Source organism: Cyclopterus lumpus, chromosome 4, assembly GCF_009769545.1.
Source record: "Cyclopterus lumpus isolate fCycLum1 chromosome 4, fCycLum1.pri, whole genome shotgun sequence".
NCBI classification, from domain to species: Eukaryota; Metazoa; Chordata; class Actinopteri; order Perciformes; family Cyclopteridae; genus Cyclopterus; species Cyclopterus lumpus.
The window spans coordinates 7271946-7288675 of record NC_046969.1 but is presented as its reverse complement, the minus strand read 5'-3'; the positions used below and the strand labels follow the sequence as shown (position 1 = coordinate 7288675).

Genomic DNA, 16730 nt, shown 5'->3' with positions numbered 1-16730 from the left:
ATGAACACAAGTTGTCACCTCTCAGCCGCACCCTGAATACCAGCCCCAAGTCATTCAGAGGCATCAGGTTTTGTTGTCAGTTTGCTGTCAGGTTGACAGACGCACAAACAGACACACACATGCACAGTGCACGTGTGAAGCAGTACTTCTCACATTCTCTTGGGTGGGTGCAGGCCTTTCTGGGGAAAGTCTGTCACTACACTTGCATCTCAAGGTCACTCACACTGAGTCATTTGGGAGCAGCTGCCGCCACATTAACACGCTCGCCATTTATATCCGTTTGGAGACATTTGAATCTCACTTTCTTGCTTCATTGCATCTTGAGCAGTGTAACCCATCTCTGTCTTGTTATGATGCTGATAGTCTGATCAATTGAGACTAACTGACGTGAGGGCGGGTATTGTGGTCGTTTGACGCCCCCTTGTGGCTGACAGGCAGCACACCATCCGAAGACAATGACATCCTCCTATTGTCTCCTAAAACGAGTAACTAACACTGCCTATTTATATGACGCCTGTGAGGAAAAAAAATAAAACGCATGATATAAAAAATCCGTGCGGCGTTGAGTAAACGCAGCACCACAAACCGCCTTTAATAACAATACTGCAGCACATACCACCACTTTATCATTTCATCGTAAATCATGTTCACGGAAAACGTGAAGGGTTGAATCATAGCATGCTTCATATTTGGTGGAAAGGGCAGAGGCTGCACAAAGGGGATCATTGTTGCCTGCAGATGCCCGTCAGTCGTGCCGTCGCCCTTTGAAGGCTCTCCAATCGCAGCGCATAGCGCGACCGAGGGAGGGCGGGGCTTGGTCTCCCCATCTCCGCTCCCAGCGCCGCGTCCCATTGACTAGACGGCGACAAACCGATCAGCGTGTTCCAGCACGTCCCTGAACTCAACACCGATCGAGTGGCCCGGTGACCGGTGACGGGGGATCCTGGACTTGAGAAGCTAAGTGATGCGCGTCTCCTGGAGGTCACCGTGTGGGCAGGTATGAGACCTGTGGCGCTCATGGGTGAAGGAGCAGCAGATGTCTAGAGGATCCCAGTGTGGATGTAGCCCCATATTCTACTTCTACATCACCAGCAGGCCTGGCCCACTTCAGCTCCACATGGATGGATCTCGCTGCACGAGCTGTACTCATGGAATACAAATCCCGTGCTGGTGAGCATGCCTGCCTGTCCGCGTGCACTTTCCCCGGGAGTCTCTCCAGAGCCCTCCTCGCTTCAAGCCCCCTCGCCATGAAGACGACTGCTCGGTGATCTGGTGCCTCTGCACGCCCGCACGGACCGGAGACCCCTATTTTTGGATCGGGCTTTTTGTTGGATACACACAGGATTTATCTGCGCTGTGGGCTTCCTTTGTGTCAAAGGGCTTAAGGCAGAGCGGGGGCTTTGCTTCACCCGCTGTCGCGCCCAGCTGCTCTCTTTGTGGCCAGACCGCGATGGCAGCAGGCCGACCGGAGGGGCAGGACCACCCGCCCGAGAACGGCTTCACCCCGCTGGAGCACCCGGTGCCCCGGCTCCTGCCGCACATCGACGGCACGGTGCTGCCGTCTCTGGGGGGTTTTGGGAAACATCAGAAGCAGCTCGTGGTCCTGACCTGGATACCGGCATTGTTCATCGGCTTTAGTCAGTTTTCGGATTACTTCCTCCTGGCTCAGCCCAATGGCACGTGCGTGCAACCCCTCACGAACGAGAGTAACTGGACCGCGGCATCCCCGCTGGTCACCGGCGGCGCGCCCGCGCTGCAACTCGCAGTCAACGGCACCGAGGGGGCATACGGCGACAGCAGCATGCTGTGCGCCTGCAAGGAGTGGAGGCTGGAGCTGCACACGGGACTTAGTCAGAATGTAGTTACCAAGGTAACGACTGAGCTCCAGATAGACCCACAGAGTTATCATCTCCTCCTCCTCCTCCTCCTCCTCCTCCTCCTCCTCACCACCCATTATCTTCATCATCTCTGCCACTCTCAGTTCACAGCAGAGGCTGATACACAAGTACTAACACAGCTTAAGTTACCACTGCAGCAGATGACTATGCTGTGGTTTGGTTTGGCTATGATGGTTGAAGTCAGTGTCATGCTATTAATAAGACGATCACAATATGGCCACTTAATACCAAACGATTTATGAAATGATCCAAGTGGTGCTCAGTTCAGTACTGCACTGTTGTGCTGCAACTGTCCCAGAGCCATAGAACCAGGGATGCACCCTTTCCCCCACTGGCGTTTATAACGACATCAAAGAAGGAACTGTATTTAATGTTACCAATCTACTTATGTGAAAATCCACTTTCAAAATGTTTATTTCATTTTTGTGCTTATCTGTTACTCACGTTAAAAATTAATGTATTTACATCACAAGCAGAGCCAATCTGGGGCCAAAAAAAACCCCTCTAGTCCAAATGTTGTAGTGAGACTGGGAGAAATGGGGCCCCGGGGATGCAAGTTAATCTAGCCATGCACAAAACTTTAATAACTGAGCATTGCTTTGAATCTAATTTCAGTATTTTGTAACATGATTAAATGGTCATTTCATTAACGTGCCATTCCACCGAAAGTCGATAAACAGCAATGTTGAGTTTCTACCCGGCTTGGGCCCCTGTGCACGTCTGATATCTGTTAGTGCCGGTGCTAATGGCCCGTATACGCAATAGAGCCATACCGACAGAGTTCTCCACATCACCAACGGCCATTTCCTAACCAACAATCATCAGTCATAACCAATAATCATCTCCTTCTCTGCTCCTCGGCACAGTCGGAGGCTCAGCATGCATCTGTAAATCATTGTGAAACACCAAAGCTTTTTTTTCTTCTTTTTCACACACATTTGAATCGCTCTGCTGCGCTGCTGCAGATCCTTTCAGGGTTGTGCACAACTACGAGTCCACATCGTGCTTCCACATGTGTCCTTGGCTGAGCTTCAGATGCTGAGAGCTACAGCGGTGTGTGCACTGACCCCATGGGCTTCAGTGGGAAGAGTGGAAAGCTATTGATTCCTGTTATTACAGACACGCGCCCACATTCTCTTGCACGCTTTCCGTGGTTTTTCCCTTTCAAGGTGCACGTTTGAATATTTCAAAAACGTTTGCAGCATGTTTGCACACTCATCAACCTTCATGAATTATCAAACAGTGAGTCCGGGAGCTTGATGGACTTCTCCCTATATGTGTTTGTGTTCCCGTGCAGCATTCAGATTGAAACTTCTCAGGATGTTTAATTCCCTTTTTATCTTGTTGTGGGTGGTTTTCTCTGAAAAATGTACTAATATTCCTCTCTCTGTGTCTCTCGTTTCAGTGGAACCTGGTGTGTGACTCAGCCTGGAAGGTGCACATTGCCAAGTTCTCTTTGCTTGTGGGCTCTATATTTGGCTACCTAGTGATGGGTGTCATGGCTGACTGGTAAGCTGCCTCTTTCCTGTCTGTTTTGTGCTTGTTTACCGCTTTGGTTTGTAAACCCTAAAGTATCATATTCAAGCTACAAAAAACAAAGTATTTTCTCACTTAAATCTACTCAAATATTACTGAAGATAGTGGTCTCTAATATGTCTGCCTCCATCATCAATGGAGTTGGATGGAATTCAACACTTTGAATTGTCAGTTATTAGTTTAGCAAGCATTAGGTCACAGACATTTCAATGTGAATCTAAAGTTGTGTGTGTGTATATATATATATATATATATATATATATATATATATATATATATATATATATATATATATATATATGGAGAAGTAAAAACATTGACCTGCTATTGGCACAAGAGGAAATGTCAAGGCGTTCCACCTTTTTCCACTTTCCTGCTCAGTCTGGCTAACCCACAGATCTTACTGTCGAATTCTTCAGTAGAAAGTTCTCATGAAAACTTCCAGGAGATACCAGGAGATTGTTATTGGACAATTTTGGTTGCCGCTAAGATATTTAAATGTTTTTTAATAGCCGTGACCGCCACAAACTAAATCCATCTGCACGGCTCAGTAAGAAAATCAGCTTATTTTTAATTGGGTGGCGCGCTGTTGTCAATCAAATTCATTCTGGTCGTGTCCGCAGCCTGTGAACCACTTGAGCTGCCTCGTGGGAAAAAAAGTCCCCACATTGCGTTTGGGATCAGTAACCATGGTAACAATGTAAAGAACTGTCCAGGCTTCAGCTCTGACCTGACCCATTGACCCACTGACCCCCCTCCAACCAGGAAGTCCACAGAGTTTGAAGCAAACAATGACTGGAACGATCCGTTTCAAAGCAAAAGCTCCTTTTCTCAGTTTGTGACAGCCATTAAACACTTTGCTCCGTCTTTCTCTTTTCTTGCTTTTTCTCCGTTCCCAAAGGTTTGGTCGACACCCGGTGTTGATTCTCTCGGTGCTTTTCATGCTGGTGTTTGGTCTGAGTGTTGCCTTCTCTGTGAACGTCACCATGTTCAGCACCTTGCGCTTCTTTGAGGGTTTCTGCTTGGCGGGCCTCGCTCTCTCCCTCTACGTGCTCAGTAAGTATGAGGCTTTCTGCTGGGTTGTTTCTGCTTTCCCCACTCCTGTATTTCTTTATTCGTGCTCGGCTGTTCATTGTGTTTATTTAATCAAGTCATTAACGCCAGACTGGCACAGTATGGGATCCCTGGTAGAGACGTATAAAGGAAAACAATACATTTTTTTGTGATCTCCTGAAAAGGTTTTGACAAATCTTTAGTTTGTTTCCTTCCAGTAGCAACAACAATCCCTGCAAACGAAGCAGAGATCCCAGTAACACCGTGAATATTGTCACATCACTGTTGTCTTTTATGAAGTGATATTTTGGGTGGCTATACCCAAAATATCTACCTCCTAAGTGTCCAATATTTGGTTGGTCAGTCTTTATCTTGATAGAAGGTGGTGGACTGTCAAAAAGATGGAGATAAGCGTTGAGCAAAACTGATTGAGGACAGCCAAATGTTCATGTGCTGTAGGTTTCTGTATGTATTTACAACTTTGTTAAAATCACTGTGAGTTTGAAAGGTCATAGCGATTGCTCTTGTAGAAAGTAATGTGTTTAATAGGGAATATAGATAGTAAGATGGATACTAATGGAAGATGCTCACAGAGCCACATAAGCTGGTGGAGCAGCAGCTAATGGGGACTTCATCCCTTTAGGGATTTCCATTAGTGGGTGTGTTGATGACACACCGAATTACAGTACCTTCGAGCTCATGCAGCGATTAATTGCTTCAATGCTTGAGGTTTGTGGTGCAGAGATTTTGCAAATATTCACGAGAGCACAGACGCAGGCCTGTTTTTTCCCCCTGTCCACATCTTAAATATTAAGATATATATTGTATAATAATCTCCTCTCCCTTCTGTGGCTCTGCATAATAGCCAATGGCCAAGGTGACACCAAACTGGCTGATAGCATTTTCATTTCTCCTGAGGATGCCCCCCCCCTTGTTTTTTTCCTCCCTCACCCCCTGTAGGCCTCCTCTGTGGGGCCAGTAGGAGATTAGTAGATCATTATGCGTGAAGCGAGGACAGAATTGGAGCTCGCGCGGTGGGGCTGGTTTAGTCCCTCTCAGCGGGGGATAGTGATACATATCTGCAGAACTGCTTCTAAAAACAAACAAACAAAATGGACGCCTCCGAGCCGTCTGCCGAGAGACTCTTGAGAGACGAATTGAATCTGTGATGTATACAAAGACTAATAACGTTGTGTTTCGTGGACCCTTTGAGTCAACGTCACGGGGAGTTGAGAATGTGAGAGTGGAATGTGATTTATGTACGATGGGTTTAAGAAGAAGACAACGCTGCATGGGCTGAATGAGTCGAGTGAAATACCTGCGTTTATTTCACAACCGAACAGAACAGTATATGACATCTTATGACTGTGTGTGTGTGTGTGTGTGTGTGTGTGTGTGTGTGTGTGTGTGTGTGTGTGTGTGTGTGTGTGTGTGTGTGTGTGTGTGTGTCTCACACACAAGCTGTGGGGCAATGCAACCCACGCAGAGTGGAATATGAAGCTTCTCCTCTCCGTACCGTGTTTGTATTGTTTGCCAAGAGGGGGGGGGTTCAGCAGTCCCCCTGCAGGACAGAACGGTGAAGTCCATCAGGGTTTTGGAGGTGACGCTTTGTTTTGTTGTGTTGGCTCTGCGGCCCATTAGATCTGAGATGAAAAAATAGCTGTGAAGTTGAAGCGACTTTAGGCTTTAATTTGGAGGTTCTTCACATCCATGTCGGGGGAACGTTGGACAGTGATCCTAAACATACAAACAAGCAGCGGTGGAATAAGTAAAAGTACCTCAAATTTGCACTTAAGTACAATACTTGAGTAAATGTACCAAGGAGTGTTTACATCCACGTCTGATGAGTGTGGGAAGTGTCTCCTTTTTAAACATATTCTCAGTTTTAAGGGGTGAAAATTGATTGGGCAAGCAGGAAACACTGGAAAGGGATATACAAAGTTTATTAAAACAATTTCAGTAGTTTTAACAATTAATGAGAAGAAGAAGAAGACTGTAAGTCTGCTGTCCAAGTACTAACCATGGCCGACTCCATCATTAGCTTCGGGGTTGTACGGCTGTAAGAACTGGACTGAGATCTGCGGATGCTGCAACGTCATTAAAACAAAGTCCTACAGGGCAAGAAAACGCGAGCTGTCAGACGATCACACAGACTGTAAGCATGCCAGCAGATTAGCAAATCTTATTTGGAAGAGCAAACATCCATCACAGTCGACAAATAAACCTCCTTGCTCAGCGCCGATCCACTGTACTCCCCCATGGCTCAGCGCTCGCACGCCTTTCTTTCCAGGCCTGTTCTTCAGCGGCACGTCTCGCTTGTTTCAAAGCGTTCTGCTTTCCGCCTGCTCTCCAGCAGGTGAAACTCATCATCGGTCGGTGGGAGGTCGTGTGACCCACTTGGCCAGTGAAAAAACGTGTTACCGTTTGCCCGTAAAACAATCCCACGTTGCCTCGCCTGTACGTTAAGTATCATTATCCTGCTGCCGTGTGCTAACAAAAGGACAGATGCTAACACCCATTGTGGATGTAAAAACCCTCAAATGAGAGCTGACAGACAGCCAGTGCTTTAACACCGGCCGAAAAGACTGCAGACGTGAAGCAGATCGGATGGAGAGACACACAAATATGCATGTAGCACACATATAGCATATTATGGATGGATGTATATGTGCTTATTGTGCTCATCACCCCGCAGAAATACTCTTTCTGTCGGCCTCCTCTCACCATCAGCGCTGAATTTCTAAATCCAGCAGCGTTTACAAACACATGCAGCTCTATGCTTCCCTTGACTCTCCTCTGCCCCATTCCTCCTCCTCCTCCTCCTCCTCCTCCTCCTCCTCCTCCTCCTCCTCCTCCTCCTCCTCCACCTCCTCTCTCTCACTACCATTTCATTACTCTCACTTTATCACTTTCTCATTTTCTCGAGGCTCATTTGAAATCTCTCTGCAGCACGTAAGAGAGTAATAAACTCCACTGCGGCTGCCAACAGAAGCTTCGGTGTGTGCGCTGCTAATGTAAATGTGTTGATTTGTGTGTTGTTTGCATGTCTGGTTGTTGCACCAATTCTGCATTCAGGGTTTATTATTTTGTAATTTAGCACGTACCTAAAGGACCGTCCCACTGGGAGGAAAAAAGGAAGGCGCTTTCCTCACTCCTCTTTCCCCTTTCCTTGTTTTTCTGCCCATTATCCAAACTCATCTGGCACATAATATCATATTAATACAACGGCTGTTTGGACATTGTTTAAAGACAAACCCTTAAGCAATACTCCACTGAAACTTTATCTTTTTAAATGTTAAATATCACCCTCTGTTGGTTTTCAAAGCCGCTCGGATTCAAGAAGCATCAAGCGTCCTTATCAAACCACTGCTGCAGAATAACTCACTTCTCTCACGTCGGCCCATAAACTTCAGAGCTCCGAGGAGGCCACAGCGTGACGCAGAAGTGCTGCGTTTGACTTTGTTGTGGAGAAGCTCGGAGCGTTTGGAACGGAGCTGTAGATTTGCGACGAGGGCTCCGTCAAAGTGAGACCAGTGAGACAGTGAAACATGACCAGTTTATGTCGTACATTCATCGGTTTGAAGGTTTCTCAGACCCTGAGACGGTGTAAAACGTTATGTCAGGCAAACGAGATGAAATATTATTTTATATTAATATATATTTGGAAAGCACAACAGCTCTGGGTCTGTACAGACAACTGCAGATAGTGCTGCGGGAGCCATTTCAAAACGTTTCTATATAGGTTTTGTTTAGTTTTTTTCTCACACAATTGTGTCGACATTCGAATTTGTCAGTGCGAATCCCAGCTGAACACAAGCTGCAAAACATTTCAGAGCCACTCCTCGAGGCCCACAGGGAGTGGGCATGTGATACTCAGAGAGGATTTCAGGGAGTGAGGTTTGCATGGACCCAAAGGAATTAGGCTGTATTTACTTTTACACCATTAGATAAGGTTAATATCTGTGTCTCTGTCTCCGAGACGTGTAGCTAATGACAGAGACGTGTGTGTGTGTGTGTGTGTGTGTGTGTGTGTGTGTGTGTGTGTGTGTGTGTGTGTGTGTGTGTGTGTGTGTGTGTGTGTGTGTGTGTGTGTGTGTGTGTGTGTGTGTGTGTGTGTGTGTGTGTGTGTGTGTGTGTGTGTGTGTGTGTGTGTGTGTGTGTGTGTGTGTGTGTGTGTGTGTGTGTGTGTGTGTGTGTGTGTGTGTGTGTGTGTGTGTGTGTGTGTGTGTGTGTGTGTGTGTGTGTGTTTATGAGCTACAGGGACAACTACTGCTGATACAGCTGGGGAGACGTACTGTCCTGTCATGCCGTGCCCTTGTCCGACCCTGCTATCTATTTCCCATCCCTGCCTCTCTCTGAAGTCACCCAGCTAAGGCAGCAGCAGAGGAATATTTTCATCTGTATACATTTTGCATTTTGTTTAGTGTATAACGTTCCAGAAACCAGAGGCGATGTTTTTCAAATTGTCCAGATGTGGCCACTTGGCTTTAAGACTAAGATTATAATTGACTTGAACAATTAAAGTATGATCAAATTGTCAATAATACATCTTCTGCGGGTACTTATCGATACATTGTCCATTACTACATTTCTCCCTCTCCCCAAATTTGAGGTGCAAAACAACTCCTGCCCCCTCCTTACACATCAACATCACACACACACACACACACACACACACACAGACTGTGGTTCTCGTTCTGTTCTCATGCCCCAGGCAAGGTTCGCGAAAGAGCGACAACACAAAGTGTGTGTGTGGTGGCGCTGTCAGCCATTTGTCATCAAAGATTAGTTTGGCCATTAGACCAGATGCTTTGTGTTGCCTTCCCTTTGTTTTTAGCATCCCTTTCTTCCATTATAGTTTTTTGTTTTTTCCACCGCAAGGACGGTGGATAACTGCTCAGTGGGAGGAGGAGGTAAGGAGGGTAGAAGTGGGGGATGGTGGCTTTACAAAGGGTGAGGGAGCCACTTCAGCCCTGATGAGCAAGAGGGAAGAGTGGGCAGGAGGGGGGTGAGAGAGGATCAGCCCACAGGGGAGGGGAGGGGGGGGAGGACAGTGAGATAATCAGCACAAGGAGAACCATTCTCCAACTCAGCAGGAACAAAGCTCTCACACTGTGTGTGTGTGTGTGTCCGTGTGTCTCTGTGTGTGTGTGTGTGTGTGTGTGTGTGTGTGTGTGTGTGTGTGTGTGTGTGTGTGTGTGTGTGTGTGTCTCCATGTGTGACTGTCTGTGTGTGTGTGTCTCCATGTGTGACTGTCTGTGTGTGTGTGTCCGTGTGTCTCTGTGTGTGTCAGTGTGTGTGTGTCTCCATGTGTGTCCGTGTGTGTGTGTCCGTCCCAGTAGTCAGCGGGATCAGAAACCTCCCCAGAGAGTTGGGGAGTGTTTTTTTGTTTTGCGCAGTAGGTTTAGAGATGCATTGCCTTTGCCAAGGTTGTGTGTGTGTGTGTGTGTGTGTGTGTGTGTGTGTGTGTGTGTGTGTGTGTGTGTGTGTGTGTGTGTGTGTGTGTGTGTGTGTGTGTGTGTGTGTGTGTGTGTGTGTGTGTGTGTGTGTGTGTGATCGTGATCCATGCAGCGGGTGTTGCTTGTCAGACATGGAAACAAGCATTGTACTTTTGTATGATTTTGAGGTACTTCGATACTGCACTTTAATTTTATGCTGCTTCATTCTTGACTCTACATTTCAGAGGGGTACAATTTAACGTTTTACTGTGTTACGCTAGTTATTAAGTTTCACATTCAAAACGTAAAAGCTTTCAACTTTAAGCAAATTTTTATAAAACAGCTCTATATCCTGACTGGTACATGAGACCGATAATCTGTGAAAGAATCCGGGTTCCTTTTAGTGCTTATAATGCCATAAGCAAGGTTCCACCAAGCCTGGAGGAAAACAACTACTGAGACGCAGCTGTCAATCACTGCTGGTGAAGCTTGCACTTGCACTGCCTATTTTCAGAAACATATTTTAGTTGACTGTTTAGCTGTAAAACGAGAGTTTGCAGTCAGTGGGTGGGGCTTGGTTTTTGCTCGGCTGCTTTCAGTACGGCGGCTGACACTTTTTACAGCTCGTGATTGACACTGCGTTTCACTGCCCATTTTATTGTTTCTCTTCTATTTTAATCATTTCGAATAGGAGCTCATACATTTTCTGTGTGTGTAGCGTGGAGGGGGGCTACAACTGCATTCCTTTGTGCAATTCAGTGGATTATTTCACAAAGATCATTCACATTAACAGACCAACTTCCTGGGTCGTCACTTTGACCTAACATACGTGGTATTACAGTTTTCCAGTCATGGAATGAGGGACTATTATTGACAGAGGCATTCACTTTCAGTTTTACCCCGGGTTTTACCACCAAAGTGGTTTAGGAGACCTGGTGCCACTGTTGGATTGTAACAAACCAGAATTATCCTTTTAAGTACAAATAAATGAGTGTGAGACTTGGGGATGTAAATATCGAAACATTTTTTTAAACTACACTTCTCCTTTTAATTCTTAAGAATTCATAAGAAAAGTCAGGTTTAGTAGTATGGGTCAGGGTAATTTCCTTCATCTGTTTTGGTTCCTGCAGGGAGGGCTTTTGGAGATATTACCTCTAAAATTGTCTGTCTGGGGCTGAAGAAAACATAGATGAAGGGATTCCCCTTAATACCTATATTGTGTTCCTCCTGCCCTGCATTCTAACTAAATGATTTTCTTGTCTTTCTCTTCTCTGAAAATCTGTGTCATCTTTCCGTCTCTTTCTTTGTTTTTCTTTCCCTCCGCCTCCCTCTTGCTAGTCTCTATTATTATTCCTCCGGTGATTCAACTGATGAATGGAGGGACTTTTGCATTTCCTTTGGGAGGAAAAGTCATTTGTATTCGGCTCCTGCCTTCCTACTTTCTTCCTTCCCTTTACTCCCCCTCTTTTTCGTCTTCCTCACAATAAGACGTGGTGGCACATGAGGCCAGGTTAGCGAGTCTCCCTCCCTCACCCATCCTCCCACAATGGTCACCTTCAAAAAGACCTTGCCATATGGGCCAGGCCATCTGGACTGTACCATGTTACAGGCGGTAGGGGATGGGAGCCTCGTCGGGGGGGGGGGGGGGGGGCAATTAAGGGACGGTTACAGTGAAACGCACACCGAGCAGCTGAACACTCTCAAAAAAACGTTTATAAAGAGGCCGGGTGTTAAACCAGTGTGTTCTCGTGGGAAGGATTAGATTAGTGATGGGAGTCCTCAATAATTCAGAGAGGGGATTCAGTACTGGCCCCACCATTAAACAAACACATGCATCACACTCTTCCAGGTCATTAAAGCTGCTTTTGAGTTCATGATGGGCATTACATCCACACGCAGGCAGATTATAGATAATGAACTTTGGTCTCCACGGGTGCAACGGCACGACAAGAATCTTTGTTTTCATGTGGAAAAAAATGATTTCTCTTTCTCCCCGTCCTTTCACTTTAGGGATCGAGCTTTGTTTGCCGGCCTGGCGTTTCTCCATGACCATGGTGGCCAGTTTTCTGATGGTGGCCGGGCAGCTACTGATGCCAGGGGTTGCCGCTCTGTGCCGCAATTGGCCGGGCCGCGACGACTGGCAGGTCCTGCAGATTGTCATAATCAGCCCTTTCGTTCTGATGCTGCCCTACGTGTGGTGAGTCCCGCCCTCGGAGGAAACCCACAGCGGGGGGTGGGGGGGCAGCAGATTCTTCTCTCACTGAGCCAGGCGATGGCTTGCACTGTACACACTGCAACTCACAGTACTGTGCAGCCTCTGCTTCAACTTACGAACAATACTCTCTTTCTTCTATTGTCTTCCCCCATTTCTGTCGGTTTCTTCTTCTGGCTCTTACAAATCGGTTCTCATCCTTCTCTTCTCTTCTTCCATGTCCTTCCCATTCCTCTCTTTCGCTCACTCACCAGGCTTTTTCCAGAGTCGCTGCGCTGGTTGCTGGCCACCCAGCACTACAGGCGGTCCAAAGTCATGATGCTGCGGATCGCCAGGAAGAACCAGGTTAACGTGACCACCGAGCCCAATGGAGTTCTGGCGGGTGAGCGGTGTGAAACCAGGACGAATGATCCTGAATCTTTTTTTTTGTTGCTTTATTCACTTCCCTTTTGCACGTTATTTCACGTTCGTCATCTGTGTTATGTTGCAGCGTTATGAACATGCAACGAACACAAAGACACTGAGCAAAGAGACTTCCCCTTGCTGTCGTTTCCATGCAGCGTCTCCCGGCTATTTTTTTTAATGATGAAATGCATTTGCATTTGCAATCGCACAAACACATACATTCTCCTTTTAGATCAATAAAGATTTTTTTAAAAGCCGGACGTCTGCCCGAGACTACCACCAATGATTATTTTCATTTGACTTGAATCTGTTTTGCCACTCAATGTGTCATTATAGATGCAAGGAAATAGTGAAAACTGCCCATCACAATTTCTTAGAGCCCAATGTCATGTCTCCAAATTGCTTGTTTTGTCGGATCAGAACAAAAAGCAAAGATATTAAAGACACAATATCACTGGGCAGTACGTTTAACATTTGAGAAGTCCATTTGAGGGATTCTTTTCCTTGATAAATGACTGGCTGAAAAGAGGATGAAAAGAGTCAATTAATTGTAGTGCTACCGCGCGGTCCTTCAAGGATCTACCGTGGGCCACCCCCCTTTCTCACCGACATCCCCTCCTCCCCTTCCCCGGTGATAGATTCAGTGCTCATGACTCTCCCTGTGGCCAAGCAGACAGACCGATGATGAGTGTGTGCAAAGGGATGTGCTATCCATCTCAAGGGCCCAGAGCACATTAACTTCTCTGAGCTGAAGGCCCCAGAGCGGCCGACCTCTCATTACCTTCTGCAAGGAAAGGTCTCACGGTGTGCGTTTCATGTTTTCCTACCAGAGCTGGAGCAGGAGCTGCACAAGAAACCCCAGCCGACCTGTATTGTCAAGATGGTGAGCACCAGGAACCTGTGGAAGAACATCGTGGTGCTGTGCGTCAACTCGTAAGTGTGCCGTGGCCGCAGCATGAATTACACACGAAGTGAAGACACGCGTGCGACAGTGAACCTCAGCGGCCCCGTGGCAGACGCTCGTCTCGGGGCGCCACCTCCCCCCCGTCCGCCTTCTGAATGTGTCTCTGTGTCGTTGGTGCAGGCTGACGGGTTACGGGATCCACCACTGCTTCGCCCGCAGTATGATGGACCCGGAGGCCCAGCCCACCGCCTTGTGCCACGCCGACTATTACACGATGGCTGGCATCGCCGTGGCCACCTGCCTGGCGCTTTGCCCCGCGGTGGGACTGATGGGTCGGCGTGGCGGGCTGCTCACCTTCATGATCATTACTGCCCTGGCGTCCCTGCTGCAGCTGGGTTTACTCAACTGTGAGTAAACGCACGAGTCCCGCAACACTCATTGCTACACCTGTATACACTTTGCACCCGAGTCTTTGATTTCACACGCAAGTAAACAAAGCAGGCTTTTGTTGATGGTATCTTTTCAGCTACTGTAGCTAGATAGCTAAATATTGTAAATTATGGGAAATAAGATAAGGGTAAAAATAAAATAATAAAAGGATAAAATAATCCTTTATTAGTCAAGCAGCGGGGACATGTACTGGATTACAGCAGCATACAGAAAGTGCAAACAAGAGGCATAGTAATATAAATCAAACAAGTATTATAAATATGTAATAAACAGTAAAGAAAGTAAAAAAAAGGTTTTAAAAATCCCCAATAACTAAAATAAAGTACAGACAGAATACATTTATATTTCATGGCGTATTGTTGTATTGCAAAAAGTCCAAGTTGTACAAATCTGTTCTGAAAGTTATTGCAAAACAGAAAGTTGGAATTTGCCAGTGAAGTTAGTTGGACATTTTGCATCCCCGTGTAATTAAACCGAGCGGACTGCAGTTCTCCATTCGCAGTACAGAAGTCATTATTTCGGGCGTCAGTAGTTAACTGTCCAGAGTTTTGTTCCTTTCTGCTTGTTATGAGTCAGCACTGCGCTGCCCTCTGTGCTCACTAATGTCATGTTTCTCCTCTCTCCAACGCTCGCTAATGGAAATCAGTGATTGGAAAGTACAGCCTTCGCCATGACACAGGTACAACTGCAGTTTGTTGATTTGTGATTACTTTGTCTAACTTTGAAAGTCCCTGCGCAATAACGTTTTTTTTTCCCACCTGGCTTTGTTGAATACTCGATTCTGATTGGTCGACCGCAGCATGATCTGTTATTTCTTTATGGCAGAGCTCTGTTATGAATCACAGACTGTTGCTATGGATGCATGTCTGACCTCCGTACACAGCGGGAGGACAATTTGTTTTATCGGAAGCAACTAAATATTATTTTTTTTTAATCAATAAAATAATTTTAGAAAAGCGTGATAATGAACCCCGACAGTGATGAGCATAGATCTTGAATCATCCCTCACATAAAGATACAAATTAATGTTGGTGTTTCTGGTATTCTGACATGTTCGTGTCCTCTTTCTAGTCCTGCGAGACTCTCTGAACAGGAAATTCTCGGTGGCCTTCTCCATCATCGGCATGTTCTCCTCTCACGCGGTCAGCACACTCAGCATTTTCTTTTGTGCTGAAATCACCCCTACGGTCATCAGGTGAGCTCCAGGCTGTATCCCAAATCATTACTTATTTGTTACCTATAGTGAGCTATCGACTGTGGGCAATTTTACTCAATTGTCCATATTCTAAGTGTGAAATATGCGCACAAAAATGTGAAAAATGGAGAAAAAGGGCAAAATGAACGCCTACTTTGTGTCCCAATGTTGTACTACGTACTAACTTTTAAGTAGTAGAAAAATGTTGCTTTATCTTTTGTTTGTTGTAACTTGTCGTAAGACTAGCTGTCTATTTGTTACGTTTAATAAAAAGTGTGATCCATGTCACACATGAAAGATATATTTTCCTATTATAGTGAAGTACATTGATTTCTTGTGTCCTGTATCGTCCATACTGTGACTCTTTGGCCAAAGCTCTTGTTGTTGTGTTGCTTATTAGCGCCATCTTGTGGCGCAGTGCTGACTGACAGGTGAAGTCTGTTCAGTATGCTTCAAACGAACTAGTGCGGACAAAGTATGGGCCAAAAAGTCGGCCTCCATAGAGAAGGACCGGATGAACCACACATGCATACATAAAGGTGCCCTATATGGCAGAGGTGTGCAACGACTTAAGGTTCAAAGAATATCTACATAAAGTTGATAATGCAAAGTCACCTCATAAACCTGTTGAAATGTATTAGAAATAGAAATACTATGTTTATGAGGAATGGGTAACAGCACGTGCCTGTCAATCAGAGCGCCACTACAAACAGAACCGACAACAGAGGCTTGTTGCGTGAGGAGTCGGAGCCGCAACACACACTACTTTATTTGAAGCCGATACCGATACCTGAAGGGTTGTTGTTAGACTACCGTGGTAACACATCTGCCCCACCCTCTCTCTCTCTCTCTCTCTCTCCCTGCAGGGGTGGAGGACTGGGTCTGGTCCTGGCCAGCGCCGGCTTCGGCATGCTCACCGCACCCATCATGGAGCTCCACAACCAGAAGGGCTACTTCCTGCATCACGTGATCTTCGCCTGCTGCACCCTGCTGTGCATCATCTGCCTGCTGCTGCTGCCCGAGCCGCGGGGCCAGCCCCTGCCGGAGAGCCTGGCCGACGGAGAGATCTTCACCCGACAGACGCTGCTCCACCCCGGAGAGCAGCATCTCCTCCTGGCCAAGACCGATGGGGAGTACGCCCGCGTGCACGACACGCCGCTGCACCTCACGACCACCGGGGGCGCTACAGTGGCAGCAGCAACCGCTCTGGCAGCGGTGCCCGCCTCATACGCCCTGGCCACTGGCGGGGAGGTGATAGGAAATCATGTCATAGCCAACGGGGTGTGAGCATCCAAGCAATAGTCTACTACTGCGCTAATTATTGCTTTAGCATTAATCTGAACTGAATGGTCATTGAACTTGTGGGAGGGGTTGGGGTGGGGGGAGACTTTTAAGGGAACCAAAAACAAAGAATCTTTCGGATGAACCAGATGAACTCTTTAACGGTGACGATAATACATTTGTGTAGTGATTATGATTCATTCAGGAGTTGCCAAAAAAATATTGTACTGGACTAAGTCCATCTGAAGTCAGTGTGTGTGTGTGTGTTAAATAATATGGAAGTCTTGAGTGGTGTTGGGGATTTCCTTGCACTGCCGTCTGCTCCGTGGAGAATGATTGACAGGTAGAAGACGCATGC

General features: G+C 46.6%; 1 protein-coding gene across 1 annotated transcript; it reads left to right on the top strand.

The window, feature by feature from the left end:
• The first annotated feature begins 1450 nt into the window (after positions 1-1450).
• LOC117729616 (solute carrier family 22 member 23) lies at positions 1451-16378 on the top strand. Its single transcript, XM_034530874.1, has 10 exons — positions 1451-1870; positions 3304-3407; positions 4336-4490; positions 11936-12122; positions 12392-12519; positions 13373-13475; positions 13627-13853; positions 14543-14575; positions 14968-15091; positions 15958-16378. Exons 1-10 carry the CDS (start codon positions 1451-1453, stop codon positions 16376-16378), a joined length of 1902 nt encoding a protein of 633 aa, XP_034386765.1.
• The last annotated feature ends 352 nt before the right edge of the window (positions 16379-16730 follow it).